This window comes from Artibeus jamaicensis, unplaced genomic scaffold (genome assembly GCF_021234435.1).
Source record: "Artibeus jamaicensis isolate MK-2021 breed Jamaican fruit bat unplaced genomic scaffold, CSHL_Jam_final contig_384, whole genome shotgun sequence".
Classification (NCBI taxonomy): domain Eukaryota; kingdom Metazoa; phylum Chordata; class Mammalia; order Chiroptera; family Phyllostomidae; genus Artibeus; species Artibeus jamaicensis.
The window spans coordinates 7,775,227-7,794,260 of NW_026521810.1; the positions used below are offsets into that span (position 1 = coordinate 7,775,227).

At 38.9% G+C, this 19,034-nt stretch overlaps 1 protein-coding gene across 2 annotated transcripts in view; it reads right to left on the reverse strand.

The window, feature by feature from the left end:
* TMEM131 (transmembrane protein 131) overlaps nucleotides 1-19,034 on the reverse strand; it is a 236,664-nt gene that overhangs the window by 136,830 nt on the left and 80,800 nt on the right. For both annotated transcript variants that reach the window (XM_037154320.2, XM_037154319.2), the window contains exon 4: nucleotides 1,187-1,255. In XM_037154320.2, coding sequence (XP_037010215.2) covers nucleotides 1,187-1,255 — 69 coding nt within the window. The remainder of the gene's footprint in view (nucleotides 1-1,186; nucleotides 1,256-19,034) is intronic.

Here is a 19,034-nt window from a genome sequence, read left to right on the forward strand (position 1 = left end):
AAAAAACAAATAATGAAATAAAAAACAGTTAGATATAACTTTGTAAACAACCTCTCTAGAATGGCTAATAAATTTTTCAAAGTGAAAATATTCACTATTTTAGGCTAAAAATTTGGGGATAGTATCCCGAAACTCATATCTCCCCACACTCACATATACTCATATACCCTTGTATTGCTCATGTCAGTCTTGGAATGGAGGTCATCAATTTTTATTCTGACTTATTCTAACTTATCAGAGGGGCATTACTCAAGTAGTTGTATCATGTAAGGTGTACTCTTTATTCATCTGCTAAACTGGGCTGGAACCAAATATGGCTGAAGACTTCTTTTCCCCTTAGTATATCTGCAATGTGCAAAACCTGAGACCCAGAGGTAGGCAGGGAGCCAGAAGTATAGTTTGAGGAAGCATGTCTGTAGCTGAACTCTGTCTTTCTGCAGGATTTGCTTTTGTTTGCCCTTCTGGATTGGCGATAACATCATTAACTTGATGATATATAAAAGTCTGTACTTTGGTGCACTGCCATACCTTTTCCCATTCTCTTTCCCCAGGTGTGTTTTCCTTGCCTCTCTTTCCCTACTAAGCTCCAAGAGCCTTCATTTTGCCTCTGTAACTTGTTTCCTGAGCCCATTTTTTCTACAGCTCACTTCCTCTACCTCTTTAACTTTTTAAATAAACTTTTTCTTAAAATTTGAATCTTGGCTCTGAATTATTTCTTAGCCAGAACTCAAGTATCAAGGTTTCTGGACCAAGGTCTGGTCTGACTCTACAGGTCTAACTGTGCCATTTCACCTCCAACACAGGGGCTTAAGAAGAAAAAAGCAATGCATTGAACAAACGAATAATATACCCTTCTACATCCATGGGGAAAATTTAAATAGTAAAAACAGAAATAAAGTGCTAATCAGAAAAGATAACCTATAAATTTTATGCTTATTCTAAAGGTCAAGAGAAACAGACTCAAATATGTGAGTAGTTTTCAAACTGCAAAAGTTAATATTATATGTTAGGTTCATAATATCACTTCCATGTTGCAGACTGCATTCAACATCATTTGTTTCCCTGGTGACTTCAACATTAACCTTCTTCAGCAGATAATAACACAGGCAAAAGGCAAGACAAATACATGAGTAAAGTACATAGAATATTTTAAAGGAGAACTATGGTTTGGACATTTCAAACTTACTGTTCATGGAAATCCAGCATTGGTGGTTCAAATCGTATAGGCCTACAATTACCCCGGTACAGAGATATACTGTAAGTAAAAAGAAAACAGCATAAGAAGCAATTCCTCAAAAAACACATTTCCCCAAACCAAAGTCAGGAAGTTAAATTTTGTCATGAGAATGTATCTTTAAGAAAAAGTAGAAACTAATATTCTATTAGACATGTGCATTACTTTCTTTATTAGAGAAAACAATTAAGTGTTCTGTGTTTTAACAAAATGAAAAACAAAACAAAACAACCTAACAAAACAGGAGTATTTTCCCTAATGTAAGGTAATGCAAAATCAGAAACTTCTCAGGCAGACTGAATGTTAAAATTTATTTGGTTGATATAATTGACAATAATATACAGTAATAGGCTTACTTGGATTTTTGATACATGTACAATGAATAAATATATAAACAACTATACATACTTGGCAGACAATATACTAGAGATAGTAACTATGATCACGTTATAAACAGAGAGGCAAAGGAACTAAACTGAAATAAATTTTGGGATAGAAATTTCCAACGACTGAAATATCTTTTTAATCTATATGGAACTGATCTCTGATATCTTAGACTAAATATTTTGAGTATTTCTAACTATCCCACTTGATACTAGAACTTCCTACTAGAATAGGTTTTTTTAAAGATTTTATTTATTTTTAGAGAGAGGGTAAGGGAGGGACAAAGAGAGGGAGAGAAACATCAATACAAGACAGAAACATCAACAGGTTGCCTCTGGCACGCCCCCAACCAGGGACCTGGCCCCGCAAGCCAGGCATGTGCCCCGACCAGGAATTGAACCAGCGACCTTCTGGTTTTCTGAATGACGCCCAGCCCACTGAGCTACACCAGTCAGGACTAGGTCAGGTTTTGAAAGAGCAAAATTCCTAGACATCACCATGACCTAACGGTGACATTAAGTATAAATAACTTATAGCAAGGGGAGCCCACATACCTACACTTATCTGTTTATATGCCAAGACAACCAGAAATTGTCAGTCACTAAAATTTCTACATAGTTCATGTTTATCTTTCTGTTGCATTTTAAGAAATGATGTAAGAACAAAATCCATTCTGTGAAGCAACTATTTCCATCATCACCATAGTTCAACAAAAAAACAAGCTTCAAATGATACAGTAATTTCATTCAAGAAATAAAGAAAATACATTTGAAAAAGACGATATACAAAACATGCTGGAAATTTAGGTTTACCTCAATTTTATAAAGATTACATAGTCTGAGGAGTGGAATAATTGAGCTAAAAGTAATAAAGTCTAAAGGTGCTTTTAGCCCTATCGATTAAGAGTAACCTGTGCTGCTCAGTAACCCTCTCCACATGGTGAGCAGAGATGACACAAACAAGAAGGAAAACACCAAATGTAAGAGTATACTTTACTAAAGCACTGGTACAAAGAAGGCGTAATTCCTCACAAGACAGCTGCTAAATGCAGCAAGAGGTACAGAACCTACTCTTGATTTCTGCCCTTCTGAGACATGATGTAACAAGGACACTCTGGCTCCTCTGAAACAAGAGATACTGATCAATTCATCGGTTTTAGTGGTATAGAATCCAAATTGCATAAAATCTTAATCTAATCAAAGGGGAAAGTAAATGTGTATAACTCAATAATTTATATATAAATACTGACTTGTTAGATATACAAAGGAGATTAAAATACAGTTTTTTTCTCTCAAAGAACTGAGAGTCTATCCCCTGGGTTACAAATGTAAATATCTAAAGTGACCAGACAAAGCAAAAAAAAAGTACACACCCTATAAATTCAACACAAATATACTGAATCCCATGGGCTGTCTAGTGCTGGGACTGTGGGAACAAAAGCCAAGAGCCTGCTTTCATGGCACTAACATTCCAGTTGGGACAAAAAAGTGGAACATATCAGGCAGTGATGTGTAACACATGAAGACAAATCACACACAGCAGGAACGGGAAATGCCTCTCTAAGGAGGGACACTAGAGCTGAGATCTAATGGGGGAAGACCTTAGGATGTTGAGGAAAAGGAGGCCGATGTGGTCAGAGTGTAGGAAAGGAGGAGAAGGAGGTAGGAGTAGGGCTCAGGTCTTCTAGTAGGAGTCCTGACTTTATTCTAAGTATAACAAAAAGCCTTAACAGTGTTTTGAGAAAGGAAGTAACATGATCTTACATGTGTGAAAAGGCTAATGTTGGCTGCTGTGTGAAGAAGAGACTGTGGCAACCCAAAAATGGAAGGAGAGAAATGGTGCAACAGCCCAGACAAGAGGGAAGATAGCCATGGTCTATGCAATTGCCAGGGAGGCGGTAAGAAGTGGCTTTAAAAAAAAATGAATATAGGGTGGGGAAGAAGTAGGATTATAGTTATTTGTATGGAAAATAATATAATAATGAATACATAAATAATACAAGAATAAACTCGTTTCACATACTCAAAACTGTAAACCTACTTTTTCCTCATCCTATATATTTGCAGCTAGAGACAACAGATTATACTGACAGGCTGATGGTGTAGTGAGAGAGGAAGAAGACAAGAATCAAAGATTCTTGATTCTAAGACTTTGGCCTGAGAACTGGACTCAAAGTCATGACATGGGAGGAGTGGGTTAGAAGTGGGGAAGAGAAGTTGGTTAGATACTCAAGAGTATTTTTAGGCATTTGAACCTGAGATGTATTATCTAGATGGAGATGTCAAGTAGGCAGCTGGTTGTTGCTTTATATGAAAAACTTATTGATTATTGTGTATTGATCTTACACCCAGTTACTTGGTGAATTAATTGTAAGAGTTTGTATACAGATTCTCTTAGATCTTCCCATCACTATATGGGCTGCCAAAATTATTACTGTCTTGGATTATCTCTGTAAAAAAAAATCACCTGCAAATAAAAACAATTCTACTTCTTCCTTTCAAATCCTTAAACTTTGTCTTTTTGGTATGTGTGGGCAAGATCATCCATAAAATGCTCCACAGAAGCGGCATATAGCAATTATCATTGTGATTTCATAGAGAACTCACAAATGTGAGATTGAGGGAACAATATATAAAAGATTATCCCCTCATAAATAAATGCATATTTTAAAGGCAATAGCAGACCTATATCTAAGGAACAGCTTAACATTTGAGTGGGTACAACACAGTTGGCATAGGTATAAGAGATACAATCTTATTTTAACAAAACTAGAACTCTAGTAACACAACTGTCATGTAGCCACACTGATCAAAAAAGTTACTAGTACGTTTATTTAGAAAGGGCATGACATTTACTGCTTTATTAACAGAGAGCAAATGTTTCCAAATCTGTAACACTGAAAAATAAACTGGGGAAGAAGCAGTAAGAACAATAGTACCTTTGGTAATTTCAAAGAAATACAATCTGAGACATGGTAATAGTATAATGCACGATGTTATTCTTTCTGCACTGATATTTGTTTTGAGAGTCTCAATACACTGTTTTTATTTGCACTACAATTTTTACTGTTTATTTGGGGATATGGAGATGAATAGAGCCTTGCTTTGGACAAGCAAGGGAAGAGATACAATACATGGTCTTGGATGCCTGGAGAAATATCGGATCAGAGTTAGGCACTCAGCTCCGACATGAAGCACACGAGGGGTTCTTGGAGCTTTGGAAGTTTAAAAAATTTAGAACGTTTTCCTAGGGACAGTTACTACTTAAGTAAAAGGCAGTCTTTGGTCCAATATTTCTTTTTTAAAAAAATGTATTCATTTTAATTGTTGTTCAAGTACAGTTTTCTGTCTTTTACTCCCATCTCAGCCCACCCTCCCACTGCTCCCTACTTCCCTCCCATTTCCACCCTCCTTAGTTTTTGTCCATGTGTCCTTTATACTTATTTCAGTAAACCCTTCCTCTTTTTCCATGAAATTACCTCCCCTCTCCCCTCTGGACACTATCAGCCTGTTTTCTACTTAAGTGTCTCTGGTTATATTTTGCTTACTTGTTTGTTTTGTTGTTTAGGTTCCAGTTAAAGGTGAGATCATATGGTATTTGTCTTTCACCGCCTGGCTTATTTCACTCATCATAATGCTTTCTAGCTCCATCCATGCTGTTGCAAAGGGTAGGAGCTCCTTCTTTTTTTGCTGCATAGAATTCCACTGTGTAAATGTACCATAGTTTTTGGATCCATTCATTTACTGATGGGCACCTAGGATGCTTCCAACTCTTGGCTATTGTAAATTGTGCTGCTATGAACATTGGGGTGCATAGGTTCTTTTAGACTGGTGTTTCAAGATTCTTAGGATATAATCCTAGTAGTGGAATTGCTGGCTCAAAAGGCAGATCCATTTTTTATTCTGAGAAAATTACATACTGTTTCCTATAGTGGTTGTATCAGTCTGCAATCCCGCCAACAATGAAATAGGGTCCCCTTTTCCCCACAACCTCTCCAACATTTGTTTGTTGCTTTGTTTAAGATGGCCATTCTGACTGCTGTAAAGTGGTATCTCATTGTGGTTTTAGTTTGCATCTCTCTGATAGCTAACGATACTGAGCATCTTTTTGTGTGTCTCTGGATCTTCTGTATGTCCTCCTTGGAGAAGTGTCTGTTGAAGTCCTCTGCCCACTTTTTAATTGGGTTGTTTCCTTATAGCGAAATCATGTAAGTTTTTTTGTATATTTTAGAGATTAAACCCTGGTCTGAGGTATCATTGGCAAATGTGTTTTCCCATACAGTTGGTTCTCTTTTTATTTTAATACTATTTTCTTTAGCCGTGCAGAAGCTTTTTATTTAGATGAGATCCCATTTGTTTATTCTTTCCTTTATGTCCCTTGCTCTAGGGGACATATCGGTAAAAATGTTGCTGCATGAAGTATCTGAGATTTTCCTGCCTATGTTCTCTTCTAGGACTTTAATGGTGTCACGGCTTATATTTAAATCTTTTACCCACCTTTAATTTATTTTGGTGTATGGTGTAAAGTGGAGCTCAGATTTCATTTTTTTTTTTGCCCATAACTGTCCAGTTCTCCCAACACCATTTGTTGAAGAGGCCATTTTTACTCCATTTTATGTTGCCGCCCCCGATGTCGAATATTAACTGACTGTAGAAACTTGGGTTTATTTCTGGGTTCTCTGTTCTGTTCCATGGGTCTATGTGCCTGTTTTTATGCCAGTACCAGGCTGTTTTGTTTACAGTGGCCTTGTAATATAGTTTGGAATTACAAGGTTTTGTGATCCCTCCTACTTTGCTCTTCTTTCTCAAAATTGCAGCCGCTATTCAGAGTCATTTAGGATCCATACAAATTTTTGAAGTGTTTGTTCCATGTCTGTGAAATATGCCACTGGTACTTTAATAGGTATTGCATTGAATCTAAATTGCTTTGGGTAATATGGACATTTTGATGATGTTAATTCTTCCAAACCACGAACACGGTATATGTTTCCATTTGTTTGTGTCTTCCTTGATTTCTTTCTTCAGTGCTGTGTAGTTTTCTTCATACAGGTCTTTTATCTCTTTGGTTAGGTTTATTCCTAGGTATTTTATTTTTCTTTTTGCTATATCAAATGGGATTTTTTTTCTTGATTTCTGCTTCTGCTGTTTCATTACTGGTATATAAAAACGCCTTTGATTTCTGGGTATTGACGTTGTATCCCGCAGTTTTGCCAAATTCACTTATTAGGTAGAGCAGTTTTTGGGTAGAGCCTATAGGATTTTTCATGTACACTATCATGTTATCTGCAAACAGTGACAGTTTTAATTCCTCCTTTCTGATTTGAATGCCTTTTATTTCCTTTTGTTGTCTGATCGCTGTGGCTAAAACTTCCAATACTATGTTGAGTAGAAGTGGCGAAAGTGGACAACCTTGTCTTGTTCCTGATCTTAGTGGAACAGCTTTTAGTTTTTTCCCACTGAGTATGATGTTGACTGTAGATCTCTCATATATGGCCTTTATTATGTTGAGGAATGTTCCCTCTATTCCCACTTTGCTGAATGTTTTTATCATAAATGGGTGCTATATCTTATTAAATGCTTTTTCCACATCTATTGATCATGAAATTTTTGTCTTTGCTTTTGTTTATGTGATGTATTACATTTATTGATATGGTACCATCCTTGCATCCCTGGGATGAATCCCACTTATTCATGGTGTATGATCTTTTTTAATGTATTGTTGGATGCTGTTTGTCAATATTTTGCTGAGGATTTTAGCGTCTATGTTCATCAGCAATATTGGCCTGAAGTTTTATTTCTTTGTTGTGTCTTTGTCTGGTTTTGGAATTAGGATGATGCTGGCTTCATAAAAAGAGTTTGGGAGTCTTCCATCATTTTGGATTTTTTGAAATGATCTCTGAAGAATAGAGGTTAGCTCTTCCTTAAATGCTTTGTAGAATTCTCCTGTGAAACCATCTGATCCAGGGCTTTTGTGTGACAGGAGTTTTTTGATTACTTCTTTAATTTCATCTGTTGTTACTGGTCTGTTCAGGCTTTCTGCTTCTTCTTCATTGAGTTTTGGAAAATTACATTTTTCTAAAAATTTGGCCATTTCACCTAGGTTTTCAAATTTCTTGGCATACAGTTCTTCATGGTGATTTCTTACAATCCTTTGTATTTCTGTGGTGTCAGTTGTAATCTTCTCTTTCATTTTTTATCGTGTTTATTTGGGTCCTCTCTCTTTTTTCTTGATGAGCCTGCTTAAAGGCTTGTTGATTTTGTTTATCTTTTCACAAAACCAGCTCCTGGATTCACTGATCCTTAGAATTGTGCTTTTACTATCTATGTCATTTAATTCTGCTCTGATCTTGGTTATTTCCTTCCTTCTACTTGCTCTGGGCTGTCTTTGTTGCTATTCCTCGAGTTCTTGTAGGCGTAGAGTTAGGTTGTTTGTTTGAAATGTTTCTATCTTTTTTAGGTAGGCCTGTACTCCTATGAACTTCCCTCTCAGGACTGCCTTCACTCTGTCCCATAAGTTTTGGGTTGTCAGTTCATTTTCATTTGTTTCCAGAAACTTTTTTGTTTCTTCCCTAATTTCATTCTTGACCCATTGGTTGTTTAATAGCATGCTATTCAATATCCATGATTTTGAGTGTTTTGGGTTTTTTTCCCTTGGGGTTGGTTTCTAGTTTCAGTCCCCTGTGGTTGGAGAAAATGCTTGGAATTTCAATTTTCTTGAATTCCTTAAGGCTTGTTTTGTGTCCTATCATGCAGTCTATCTTTGAAAATGTTCCATGTGCATTGGAAATGGAAAACATTATGCTGAGTAAATTAAGCCAGGCGTTGAAAGACAAATACCATATGATCTCACCTTTAACAGGAAGCTAAACAACAAAACAAGCAAGCAAGCAAAATATAACCAAAGATACTGAAAAAGAGAACAGGGGAACAGTGACCAGAGGGGAAAAAGGAGGTAATTTCAGGGGAAAGGGGAAGGATTTACAGGAACTAATATAAAGGACACATGGACAACAACTAAGGGGAGTGGAAATGGGAGAGAGGTGGGGAGCACTGGGAGGGTGGGCTGTGGTGGGAGTAAAAGACAGAAAAATGTACTTGAACAATAATTAAATAAAAAAATAAAAGAATGTGTATTTAGCTTCTTTGGGATGAAAGGCTCTATATTTATCAGTTAAGTCCATTTCATCTAGGATATTGTTCAATGCCACAATATCTTTGTTGATATTTTTTTGAAAGATCTGTCCATTTTTGACAGTGGGGTGTTGAAATCCCCTATACTATAATTGTGTTGCTGTCAAAATCGTTGTTGAAGTCCTCCAAGATTTTCTTTATACATTTGGGTGCTCCTATGTTGGGTGCATATATATTTACAGTGTTTATGTCTTCTTGATGGGTTCTTTCCTTGAGTATTATGAAGTGTCCTTCTGGGTCTCTCTTTATGGCCTTTTTTTGGAAATCTATTTTGTCTGATATGAGTATTGCTACCCAGGCTTTTTTTTCCCTGTCCGTTTGCTTGGAAAATTTGTTTCCAGCCCTTCAATTTCAGTTTGTGTAGGTTTTTGTCATGAGGTCGGTCTCTTGTAGGCGGCATATGTGTGGGTCATGCTTTCTTATCCATTCATCTCTTCTATGTCTTTTAATTAGAGGATTTAATCCATTTAAGGTTATTACTGATAGGTACTTATTCATTGCCTTTTTTGTACCTGTGTTCCTTCCTCTCTGTCTGTTTTACTTCCTTTCTTTAAAGCAGTCCTTTTAGCATCTCTTGCAGAGTTGGTTTGGTGGAGGTGTATTCTTTTAGACTTCTTTTGTCTGCGAAGCTCTTTACTTGGCCTTCTATCTTGATTGAGAGCCTTGTTGGATAAAGTAGCCTTAGTTGCAGGCCTCTGGTTCTCATTACTTGGAATATTTCTTGCCATTCTCTTCTTGCTTGCAGCGTTTCCACTGAGAAATTAGCTGCTAAACTTATCAGGGCTCCCTTGTATGTTACTTCCTGTTTCTCCATTGCTGCCTTTAAGATTCTCTCTTTGTCTTGGAATTTTGCCCTTTTAATGATGATGTGTCTTGAAGTGGGCCTCTTTGGGTTCCTCTTGATTGGGACTCTCTGTGATTCCTGGATTTGTGTGACTTTTTCTCTCATCAAATTAGAAAAGTATTCCATCATTACTTTTCCATCGGTTTTCTATCCCTTGCTCTTCTCCTTCTGGTATCCCTATTTTTCGGATACTATTACATTTCATATTGTGTTGCATTTCTCTTAATCCCTCTTCATTCCTTCTGAGGCTCTTTTCCTTTTCTTCCTCATTCTGGGTGTTTTTTTCTACTTTGTCCTCCAACTCCCTGGTCCGATCTTCTGCTTCATGGATCCTGCTTTTGATTCCTTCTACTGTATTCTTCAGTTCAGAAATTGTATTCTTCATTTCCTCATGGCCCTTATTAATAGTTTCTATTTCCTTTTTCATGTTGATATAGTTTGCAGTGAGTTCATTGTAGTTCCCCTGTAGTTTCTGGTAGCTCATTGTGAGTTCTTCGAACTTCCTGATAACCAGTACTTTGAATTCAATATCTGATAGCTGATTTGCCTCTATTTCATTTAGCATTCTTCCTGAGGCTTCCTCCTCTCCTTTCATTTGGGGATTGGTTCTTTGTTTTCTAATTGTTTGTGAAACTCTTCTTGTTAGCTTCAGCTTCTTAAATTGTTTTGTTATGGCTCCCTGGGTTTATGGTGTGAACTTCTGTGGTAGAATACCTGTGAGATTCACTGTTGTAATCTCCTTGATCTCCCAAGCTCACTGGTTTTGGGCTCTCCTTTAAGTTGGCTCTGTGTCTGTCTTTGGTTTTTGGTTGTTTTGGGGTTTTTCTTTTGTGGGTCCTTCCCACCAGTTGGTTAACTGATGGTCACTCTGTCCACCACCTGTTGTAATTTGTTGTGCTGGTGAGGGCAGGTTGTGTTGAAGCTAGTTCTTCCATGTGTACAAAGTTTTGAGGATTCTCTTTTGCTCTTGTTCAGTTGTTTGTACTGGGTAGTTTCTCTACTACTTAGTTGTATTTCTAGATAGGTTCTAGATTGAGGTCTGTGTGGTTTACACTGTCTCCTTCACCTTCTTCTGTTGTTATCTGCTGGTGGTTCCTTTGTTGTTGGGTTTCCTCTTCCAGTGGGTATCGTGGTGCTCAGAGCTTCCACCTACTCTTTTTTTGAGATCAGTTGGAGGGGAAGGCAAAATGGTTTATGACAGCAGGAGAGTATTCTATGATATTTACAGTAGCAGCTGGTAGAGAAGAGAGAGGTGATCCTTTGGCTATGTATAGTGTTAACCATAATCTTCAACCCAACCAGTCACTCGTAAGAAAGGATGGAAAGATAAGACTCTTGTTGGGGAGGGAAGGACTGTGAGTTGGATCTAGAAAGCAATGAGGTTGTGGGAGGTCAGATTCTGAGGGAAGGTGAGAGTAAAGGATAGTAAATAGGTGTAGCGTGTGAGAGAATAGAGTTAACTGCTATAGTAATGGAGTTCAGGAAACTGTGAAGTGGGCTCAGATCTGGGAGGGGTGTTGTGAAGTATTTACAATTGTATGGAACAGCTATTATTTACAATAATATTAGAGCAACAATCATATGACAGAATGTATGTGATCTGGATAACATGAATAGAGGGTACAGAACTTTGAGTAGTGTGCTAAAGAAACATAAGTGATATGAAAGATAGTAAATTAGCAATACACTGTGGAAGGGAGAAGGGGAAACCTGTCAAATGATACAATGTAACCAGCCAAGCAAAGAGGACTATACAGAAAAAAGAGGAAATACAGAAATACTATTAAAATAAAAGATGTAAGAATGAAAAAAATAATACAAATATGCAGTAACTTGTAGTTTCTCTGCAATAGCAAAGTGAAATTTGTCTCACTGTCTCAACTGTTGGGATCCCCCCTCTTTGGGTCCAATTCTGGTCCTTTTCACAGTTCCAAGTTTTTTGTCTCACTTTTGGGTATATAAAAAAGGTAGGAGAAGGGAGGAAGAAGAGATAAAATTGGAAAGAAAGGAATGAGGAATAAAACAAGAAAGAAGGAAAGAGAAGGAAAAGGCACTGAAAGATAAAACAATGATAAAAATTTAAAAATAGAAGATTACTTTATTTTTTATTTTTTTAAGTATTTTATTTATTTATTTTTTAGAGAGAGGGGACGGGAAGGAGAAAGAGTGGGTGAGAAAGATCAACGTGTGTTTGCCTCTCATGTGTCCCCCACTGGGGACCTGGCCTGCAACCCAGGCATGTGCCCTGACTGGGAATCAAACCTCGATCCTCTGGTTCGCAGGTGCGAGCTTAATCCACTGAGCTACACCAGCCAGGGCTAAATAGATTACTTAAACACACACACACACACACACACACACACACACACACAAAACCCCCAAAATATCTCTTGTTGGTTTCAAACTGGCCAAATTGGTTTTTCTGGTCTCACTGGCTGCAGCAGGCTGAGGGGCAATTGGTGTGGCCTTTCTCCCTTCTCTAAGTGTGCTCAGCCAGTCTTTCAAGCACTCTCCCAAGAGCTAGTCTGGTGCCTCTCCTGGGCACCTTACATGCGGTATCCAGGTCTACAGAACGCTGTTTTCCAGGGGGTTATCACTGTGGGCTGGGGTGCAGGTGCACACACACACACACCTGGCCAGGCTGCCTGGGTCCTGCGGGTTTGGGCTCGAACCCTTCCCTGTGCTATGGGGGAACACAGGGCATTCCATGCAACCTCGGGATTGCTGCCCAACTGGGTGGGGAGTAAGCCAAGCAGCGCAGGAGAATCCCCCAAACACTTTTTCTTTTAGAGAAATTCCTCCTACTCAAGCCTTGCCACTCAGTATAGTCCAATTCTTCAGCCAGACTGGTAACTATCAGGGTCAATGCATGTCACTGTGGGGCTCTCAACTCTCCTAAGCCAGCGACCATAGACTCCACAGAGGTGATCATGGCCCTTGTGTTTGCCTCTTTGTCCTTATTCCCCTCTCTGTGACTTCAAGCTACCAGGTCTTTCCTGGTGCTGCTCAAGCCCTGCTTGGCCGGGGAGGGAGGGAGCAGGGCACCTGGATCTCTCCCAAGGACTCTGTGGCAGGCTCACAGTTCCCAAAGAGTCTGTGGTAGACCCAGTGCCAGCGCCAGGCACCGGGCCTGGGGCTACAGCCGAGGTCCCCACTCTGGTCCCTGAGACCTTATTGTTCTGCAGCAGTCTCCTTACCTTCTGGTTTTTCAGTGTCTGCTGCAATTTTTTGGTCTCTTATTTTCATATATACTGGGGTACTGTTGGCTGTCTGCTCTGTTCCTTTGTAGATTAACCAGGTTTTTCTCCCTTCTGTACGAGGAAGTAGAATCTGCTCCCTCCTACTCTGCTACCATGTTCCAAAGTCTCCAATATTTCTTAAAGAATGGCTAGTGGTCTACCTATATCTCGATCACCTAAAATGTTAGAAGCATATATTCCAGGGGCCCACCTCTACTTTAATGCCTAACATCTAGTGTGGAACCCAGACATCTGCACTTTGATGTACACTCATATCTGGGGCTACTATGTTGTATCCTGATCTACAACAAGCATGACAAGTAAAATTAAGACAGGGAAAAGTACCTAAGGAAGTAAAACTTCCAAAGTCACTATTTAAAATGGTTCCAAATATGATTTTATTAGAGAAAGCTAAACCAGGTGACTTAGGAATGACACAGATTACTCCTATATAATATGTATTTTCCCATAAATACATTTTAGCTCAAATTTGCATTTCCCAAAGGACTAACACCTTTTCATTTTGTATTGTCCTATTAGATATTCCCTTTTGTAAAGTGTTTGTTCAAAGTTTTTAAACTGGGATGTTTGTCTTATTTAAATTGTAAAATGTAAGAGTTCTTTATGCATTCCAGACACGTGTCCTTGGGTCAAATATACCTATGGTGAATATTTTCTCCCTGTCCCTCTTTTTCCTAACAGTGTCTTTGGGGGAGTGGCACAATCAAGACGAGGACATATGCCATGCCAACTTCAGTCCCCTGAAAAAGACCAATTAGCAACTAACCACATACACCATTTTGAAAACCCAAGAACATGGGGTGAGGCTGAACCTCCCCCACTGAAAATCACAGAGACAAAAAAGGACCACATCAGAAAGGTAAGAGGAAGGGCTAAATTCTGATCTCACTACTTTCCTCCAGGCCAGCATAGCCCTGCACTGAGTGGGCCCTGGTTTCTCCAGTGGGAAAGAGAGAGCCCAAGTTAGACATCCAGCTCCCCCAGTGCTATGGGTTGCTTCCTGGAAGGCCTGCTTGGGGAGTTTAGAGCAGTGTGTGGGGGCTGATCTGTTGGGCTTGACCACTGGAGATCAGACTGGAATGCAGAAGGGAGTGGGGCTTATGACAACCAATATTTGGTTCTTTGCACACTGCCCTTTCAACAACACCTAAGTAGAGATCCTAGCCAGTGGCCAGGGAGCTCAATGGACAATTCTGCCTGATTCTGGTCTGCAACCAATAAACCATACCAGCCACAGACTGTTCTATGGTCCCACTTGGGCTTGGAAGCAATTTCAAAGGCCTACATAAGACTCAATCTAGTCTCCAGTCTCACTTGATCAGGAGACCTGACCAAAACACTTGGGAAGCTCTGTAGCCCATCCTATAGCTCCACTTATAACGGCACTTGAGCAGTGAGCCCAGTCAGTGGCTCAGTCCATCTTCAGAGCCAAGCTGGTTGGCCCATCTGGCCAAGGAGCATGATGATCAGCTCTGCTGAATTTGGGTTCCCAGCAATCAAGATGTAAAGGATGTGAAGCCTATTCTATGGTCCTGCCTGAGCAAGGAGTAAACACAGCCTCACCCAACTGCTGAGGACTGTACCTAGTCCTGCCCAACTGGGAAGACTGATCAGAGAGAATGGGCACTCTGCAGCCCATTGTACAGCTGTGCACGGACACAGAACCAAGCCAGTAGCTTTGTTTATCTGTTCACAGATAAGAGAAACCCCTGAACTCAGAGCTCAGGAAGTGGCCTTGGCCATACTGCGACTCTCCCTATGAGAGGATAACCATCAAGCATCCAGAGCTGAGCTGAGTGGTGAAGGACTGTGTCTCCTGAAGTGGACAATAAAGTTGGAAAGGGGAGGCCGTTCACTCTATGACTGAATAGGTATCCAGGCAAGAAATAAAGAATTATGGACAACCAGGTAAACACAACACTACCAAAAGAAACTAATAAAGTTCCAATAACTGACCCTCAACAAACAGGATCTCTGAACTGTCTGAAAAGAATGAAGAATGATTCTCTTAAATACGTTTAGTGAACTACAAGAACACACAGACAACTAAAAACAAATTAGAAAAACAATGCATGAACAAAATGAAATCAACAAAGAAATAAAAACTACTAAAAAAGAACCAAACAGCCCTGACTAGTATAGCTCAGTAGACTGAGTACCAGCCTGCAAACCAAAGTGTCACCAGTTCAATTCCCAGTCTAGGGCACATGCAGGGGTTGCGGGCCAGATCCCTAGTAGGGGGCATGTGAGAGGCAACCATATGTTGATGTTTCTCTCCTTCTCTTCCTCCTTCCCTGCTCCTCACTAAAAATAAATAAATAATTTTTTTAAAAGAACCAAACAGTAACCCTAGAGCTGAAAAATGCAATGCAATGAAGAATTCCAGTGAGCTTCAACAACAGACACAACAAAGGAAAAGAACAAACCAATGAACTGAAAGAGAGTTAATTTAAAATTACTTAGAGGAGCAAACGTAAAATGAATGAAAAAAGGTGAAGAAAGCATGTGGAACCTGTAGGATAACATCAAGAAAAATAATAAACATACTATAGGAAACACAGAAACAGAGAATGGGACAGAAAGTATATATGTAAAGGAATAATGAATGAAAAATTCCCAAACATTAGGAGAGAAAAATGAACTTTAGGATTCATGAGGCCCAAATGATACCAAATAAGGTAAACCTGAAAGAGGCTACACTGAGCGATATTATAATTAACCTGTTAAAATTGAAGAGAATTTTGAAAGGAGCAAGGGAAAAGAGACATGTCACATACAAGAGAACCCCCATAAGACTATAGGCAGATTTCTGAACAATACTTTGCAGGCCAAGAGGAAGTAGAAAAATATATTCAAAATATTGGGAGAAAATAACTGCCAATCAACAATGCTACACCTGGCAGAGCTGTGTTTCAAAAATGATGGAAGGATAAAGACTTCCTGAACAAACGAAATCTGAGAGAGTTCACCTTAATTAGACCTTCCCTACAAAAAAACCACTAACGGCTGTTCTTCAAACAGAAATAAAAGGATGCTAATAAACACTAAAAACATGAATGTATGTGAAAAACTCAGTGGTAATGGTAAATATAGTCAAAATCACATTTTCTAATATTGATATATGATGCTAATTCACTTACACCTTCAGGTTAAAAGTTAAAAGGGTACTAAAATAAATAAAATTAAAATAACCAGCTATTGACTATACAACATAAAATATATGTAAAATTTAACATCATTAAGGTGTGGGGTTTGGAGTAAAAGTGTAAAGTTTATGTACGCTATCAAAGGTAAGCTGTCACCTTAAAATAGAATGTTAAAAATGTGGTTTTTATGTTCACCTCATGGCAACCACAAAAAGAAAACCTATAATAGTAACACAAAAAATTATGATAAAGAAGTCACACCATACTACCACAAAGGGTCATCAAATCAGAGAAGGCAATAAGGTAAATAAGTAAGGAAGGATTTACAAAAAGAGAAAAACTAACAAAAAGGCCAATACAATAGTTAAGCTCTTTATTAAGTACTACTATAAACAAAAATGGGTTAAATCCTCCAATCAAAAGATTTAGAATGGCTGAATGAATTAAAAAGGAAAAAAAACAAGATCCAAAGATACGCTGCTTACAGGAGACTAACTTCAGCTTTAAAAACACACACAGATTGATGCCATGGCTGGTGTGGCTCAGTGGATTGAGCGCTGGCCTGTGAACTAAAGGGTCACTGGTTTGATTCCCAGTCAGGGCACATGCCTGGGTTTTGAGCCAAGTCCCCAATAGGGGGTGTGAGAGAGGCAACCACACTTTGATGCTTCTCTCCCTCTCTTCCTCCCTTCCCCTCTCTCTAAACACACACACACACACACACACACACACACACACACACACACACTGAGAGTGACATAATAAAAATTTTTCAACCAAATGATAACTAAAAGAAAATAGGGATAGCTATACTTCTATCAAAGTAAACTTTAAGCTAAACATGGTCAAAAGAGGCAAAGAAGGTCATTATATAATGATAAAGAGGTCACTCTATCAAGAAGACATACAAGTTTTATCAGTATAACTAAAAAGAGAAAGAAAAATACAATAGCTGGAAACTCTAATACATCCTGACAGAGAATCAATAAGGAAGCAGTGGAACTGAACAACACTATCCAGGGGTGTCAAACTCATTTTCACTGGGGCCACATGAGCCTCACTGTTGCCTTCCAAGGGCTGGATGTAATTTTAGGACTGTGTAAATGTAACTGCTCCTTAACTAGTGGCAAGGAGCTTGGCACTGCCACTGGGTAGAAACAAGGTGGAGGGCCGGATTCACCTGCAGGCCTTGTGTTTGCCACCTGTGCTATAGGCCAAATACAGCTAAGAGATGTACACAGAACATTTCATTCAACAACAGCAGAATATATACAAGGGTGGGGAACTAAAAAAAACCTTGGAATTTATTTATAAAAAACTGTGTATTTATTCTTACATGTTTAAATTTCAGTCACTTTCAAAGTACTCTCCATTTGATGCAATACACCTAACTGGGATGCTTTTTCCACTGCTCTAAACAGTTTCTGAACTCGATTTTGCTGTCTTTCAGTGCTTCTGCCATTTTTTGTTTTACCCCTTCTTCACTGGCAAAACATTTCCCTTTTAGGACTTTTTTCTTCTGAGGAAACAAGAAAATGTCACTTGGAGCGACAGGGTGACTAGGGAGGGTGGGGCACAGGGGTCATGCTGTTTTTGGTCAAAAACTGCCAAACACTCAGCGTGGTGTGGGCAGGGGCACCTGTAAATCACTCATCATGAAATGGGCCAACGTGTTGAAGGGGTCTTCAAAATACATTCACTGAAGCCTAATGCAGCCTCTCACAACAGTGCCAGCTGGTACGCTGATCCAGATGGGTTCCTAGAACATTCATCTAGTAAGGGAAGGCCTGTACTACAAGGGGCCTGCCCTCTAGAAGATAATTCTCTTTTCGGGGGTCTCCTTTGTATTCTTCTCAGGTTCACATGCAACATTCCAGGACAGAGCATATGTTAGGCCACAAAGCAAATCTTAGCAAGTTAAAGAAGAATGAAACTATACTAAGTATCTTTTGGTATAAAACTAGATTCAGTAACAGGAGGAAAACTCAGAAGTACATGGAAATTAAACAACATACTCCTGGACAAGTAATAGATCAAAGAAGAAATAAAATGGGAAATGGGACAATATCTTGAGACAAATGAAAATGTAAGCACAACACACCAAAGATTATATGGTGAAAAATGGTAGTTCTAAGAGGAAAGTTTAGAGCAATAAAAGCATACATCAAGAAAAAAGGGAGATCACAAGTAAACAAACTAACTTTATACTGCAAGGAACTAAAAAAGAACAAACTAAGTTCAAAGTTAGCAGAAAGTAGAACAGAGAAGAAATAAATGAAACAGAAACAGAAAAACAATAAAAAACAGACTAATAAAACTAAGTGTTGGTCCTTTGACAGGGTAAACAAAATTGACAAAGCTTGAGGTAGACTCACTAAGGAAAAAAGAGGACCTCAAAATAAAAACTACACATGTAAGAAGAAACATTACAACCGATACTACAGAAATACAGAGGATCATAAGACACTACTATAAACAAGGATATGCCAACAAATTGTAACACCCAGAAGAAATGGATAAATTCCTAGAAACATATAACTTACCAAAACTGAATCATAAAGAAATAAAAAATCTGGCTTCTGGCCAAGATGGAGGCATAGGTAGACACGCTTCACCTCCACACACAAAACTAAGAAGGATAACAACCAATCTAAGAACAAAAAACAACCAGAACTGCCAGAAAGTTGAACTGTATAGAAGTCTGACAACCAAGGATTTAAAGAACATTCATCCAGATGAGTAGGAGGGGCAGAGACAGGCAGCCAAGGGCAGGGAGGATGAGAGGCAAGGCAGCACTGGCCACCAGAACAGGTGGTCCTGCCTCACATGAGGCAGGTAAAAACTAAGAGGGACAATTGGGGAGCATGCAATCCCAGCCATAGGCCAGACCACATAGCCCAGGGTTCTAGCACTGGGAAATTAAACTTTCAAAATCTGGCTGCAAAAACCAGTGGGGATTGTGGTGGTGAAAGAATC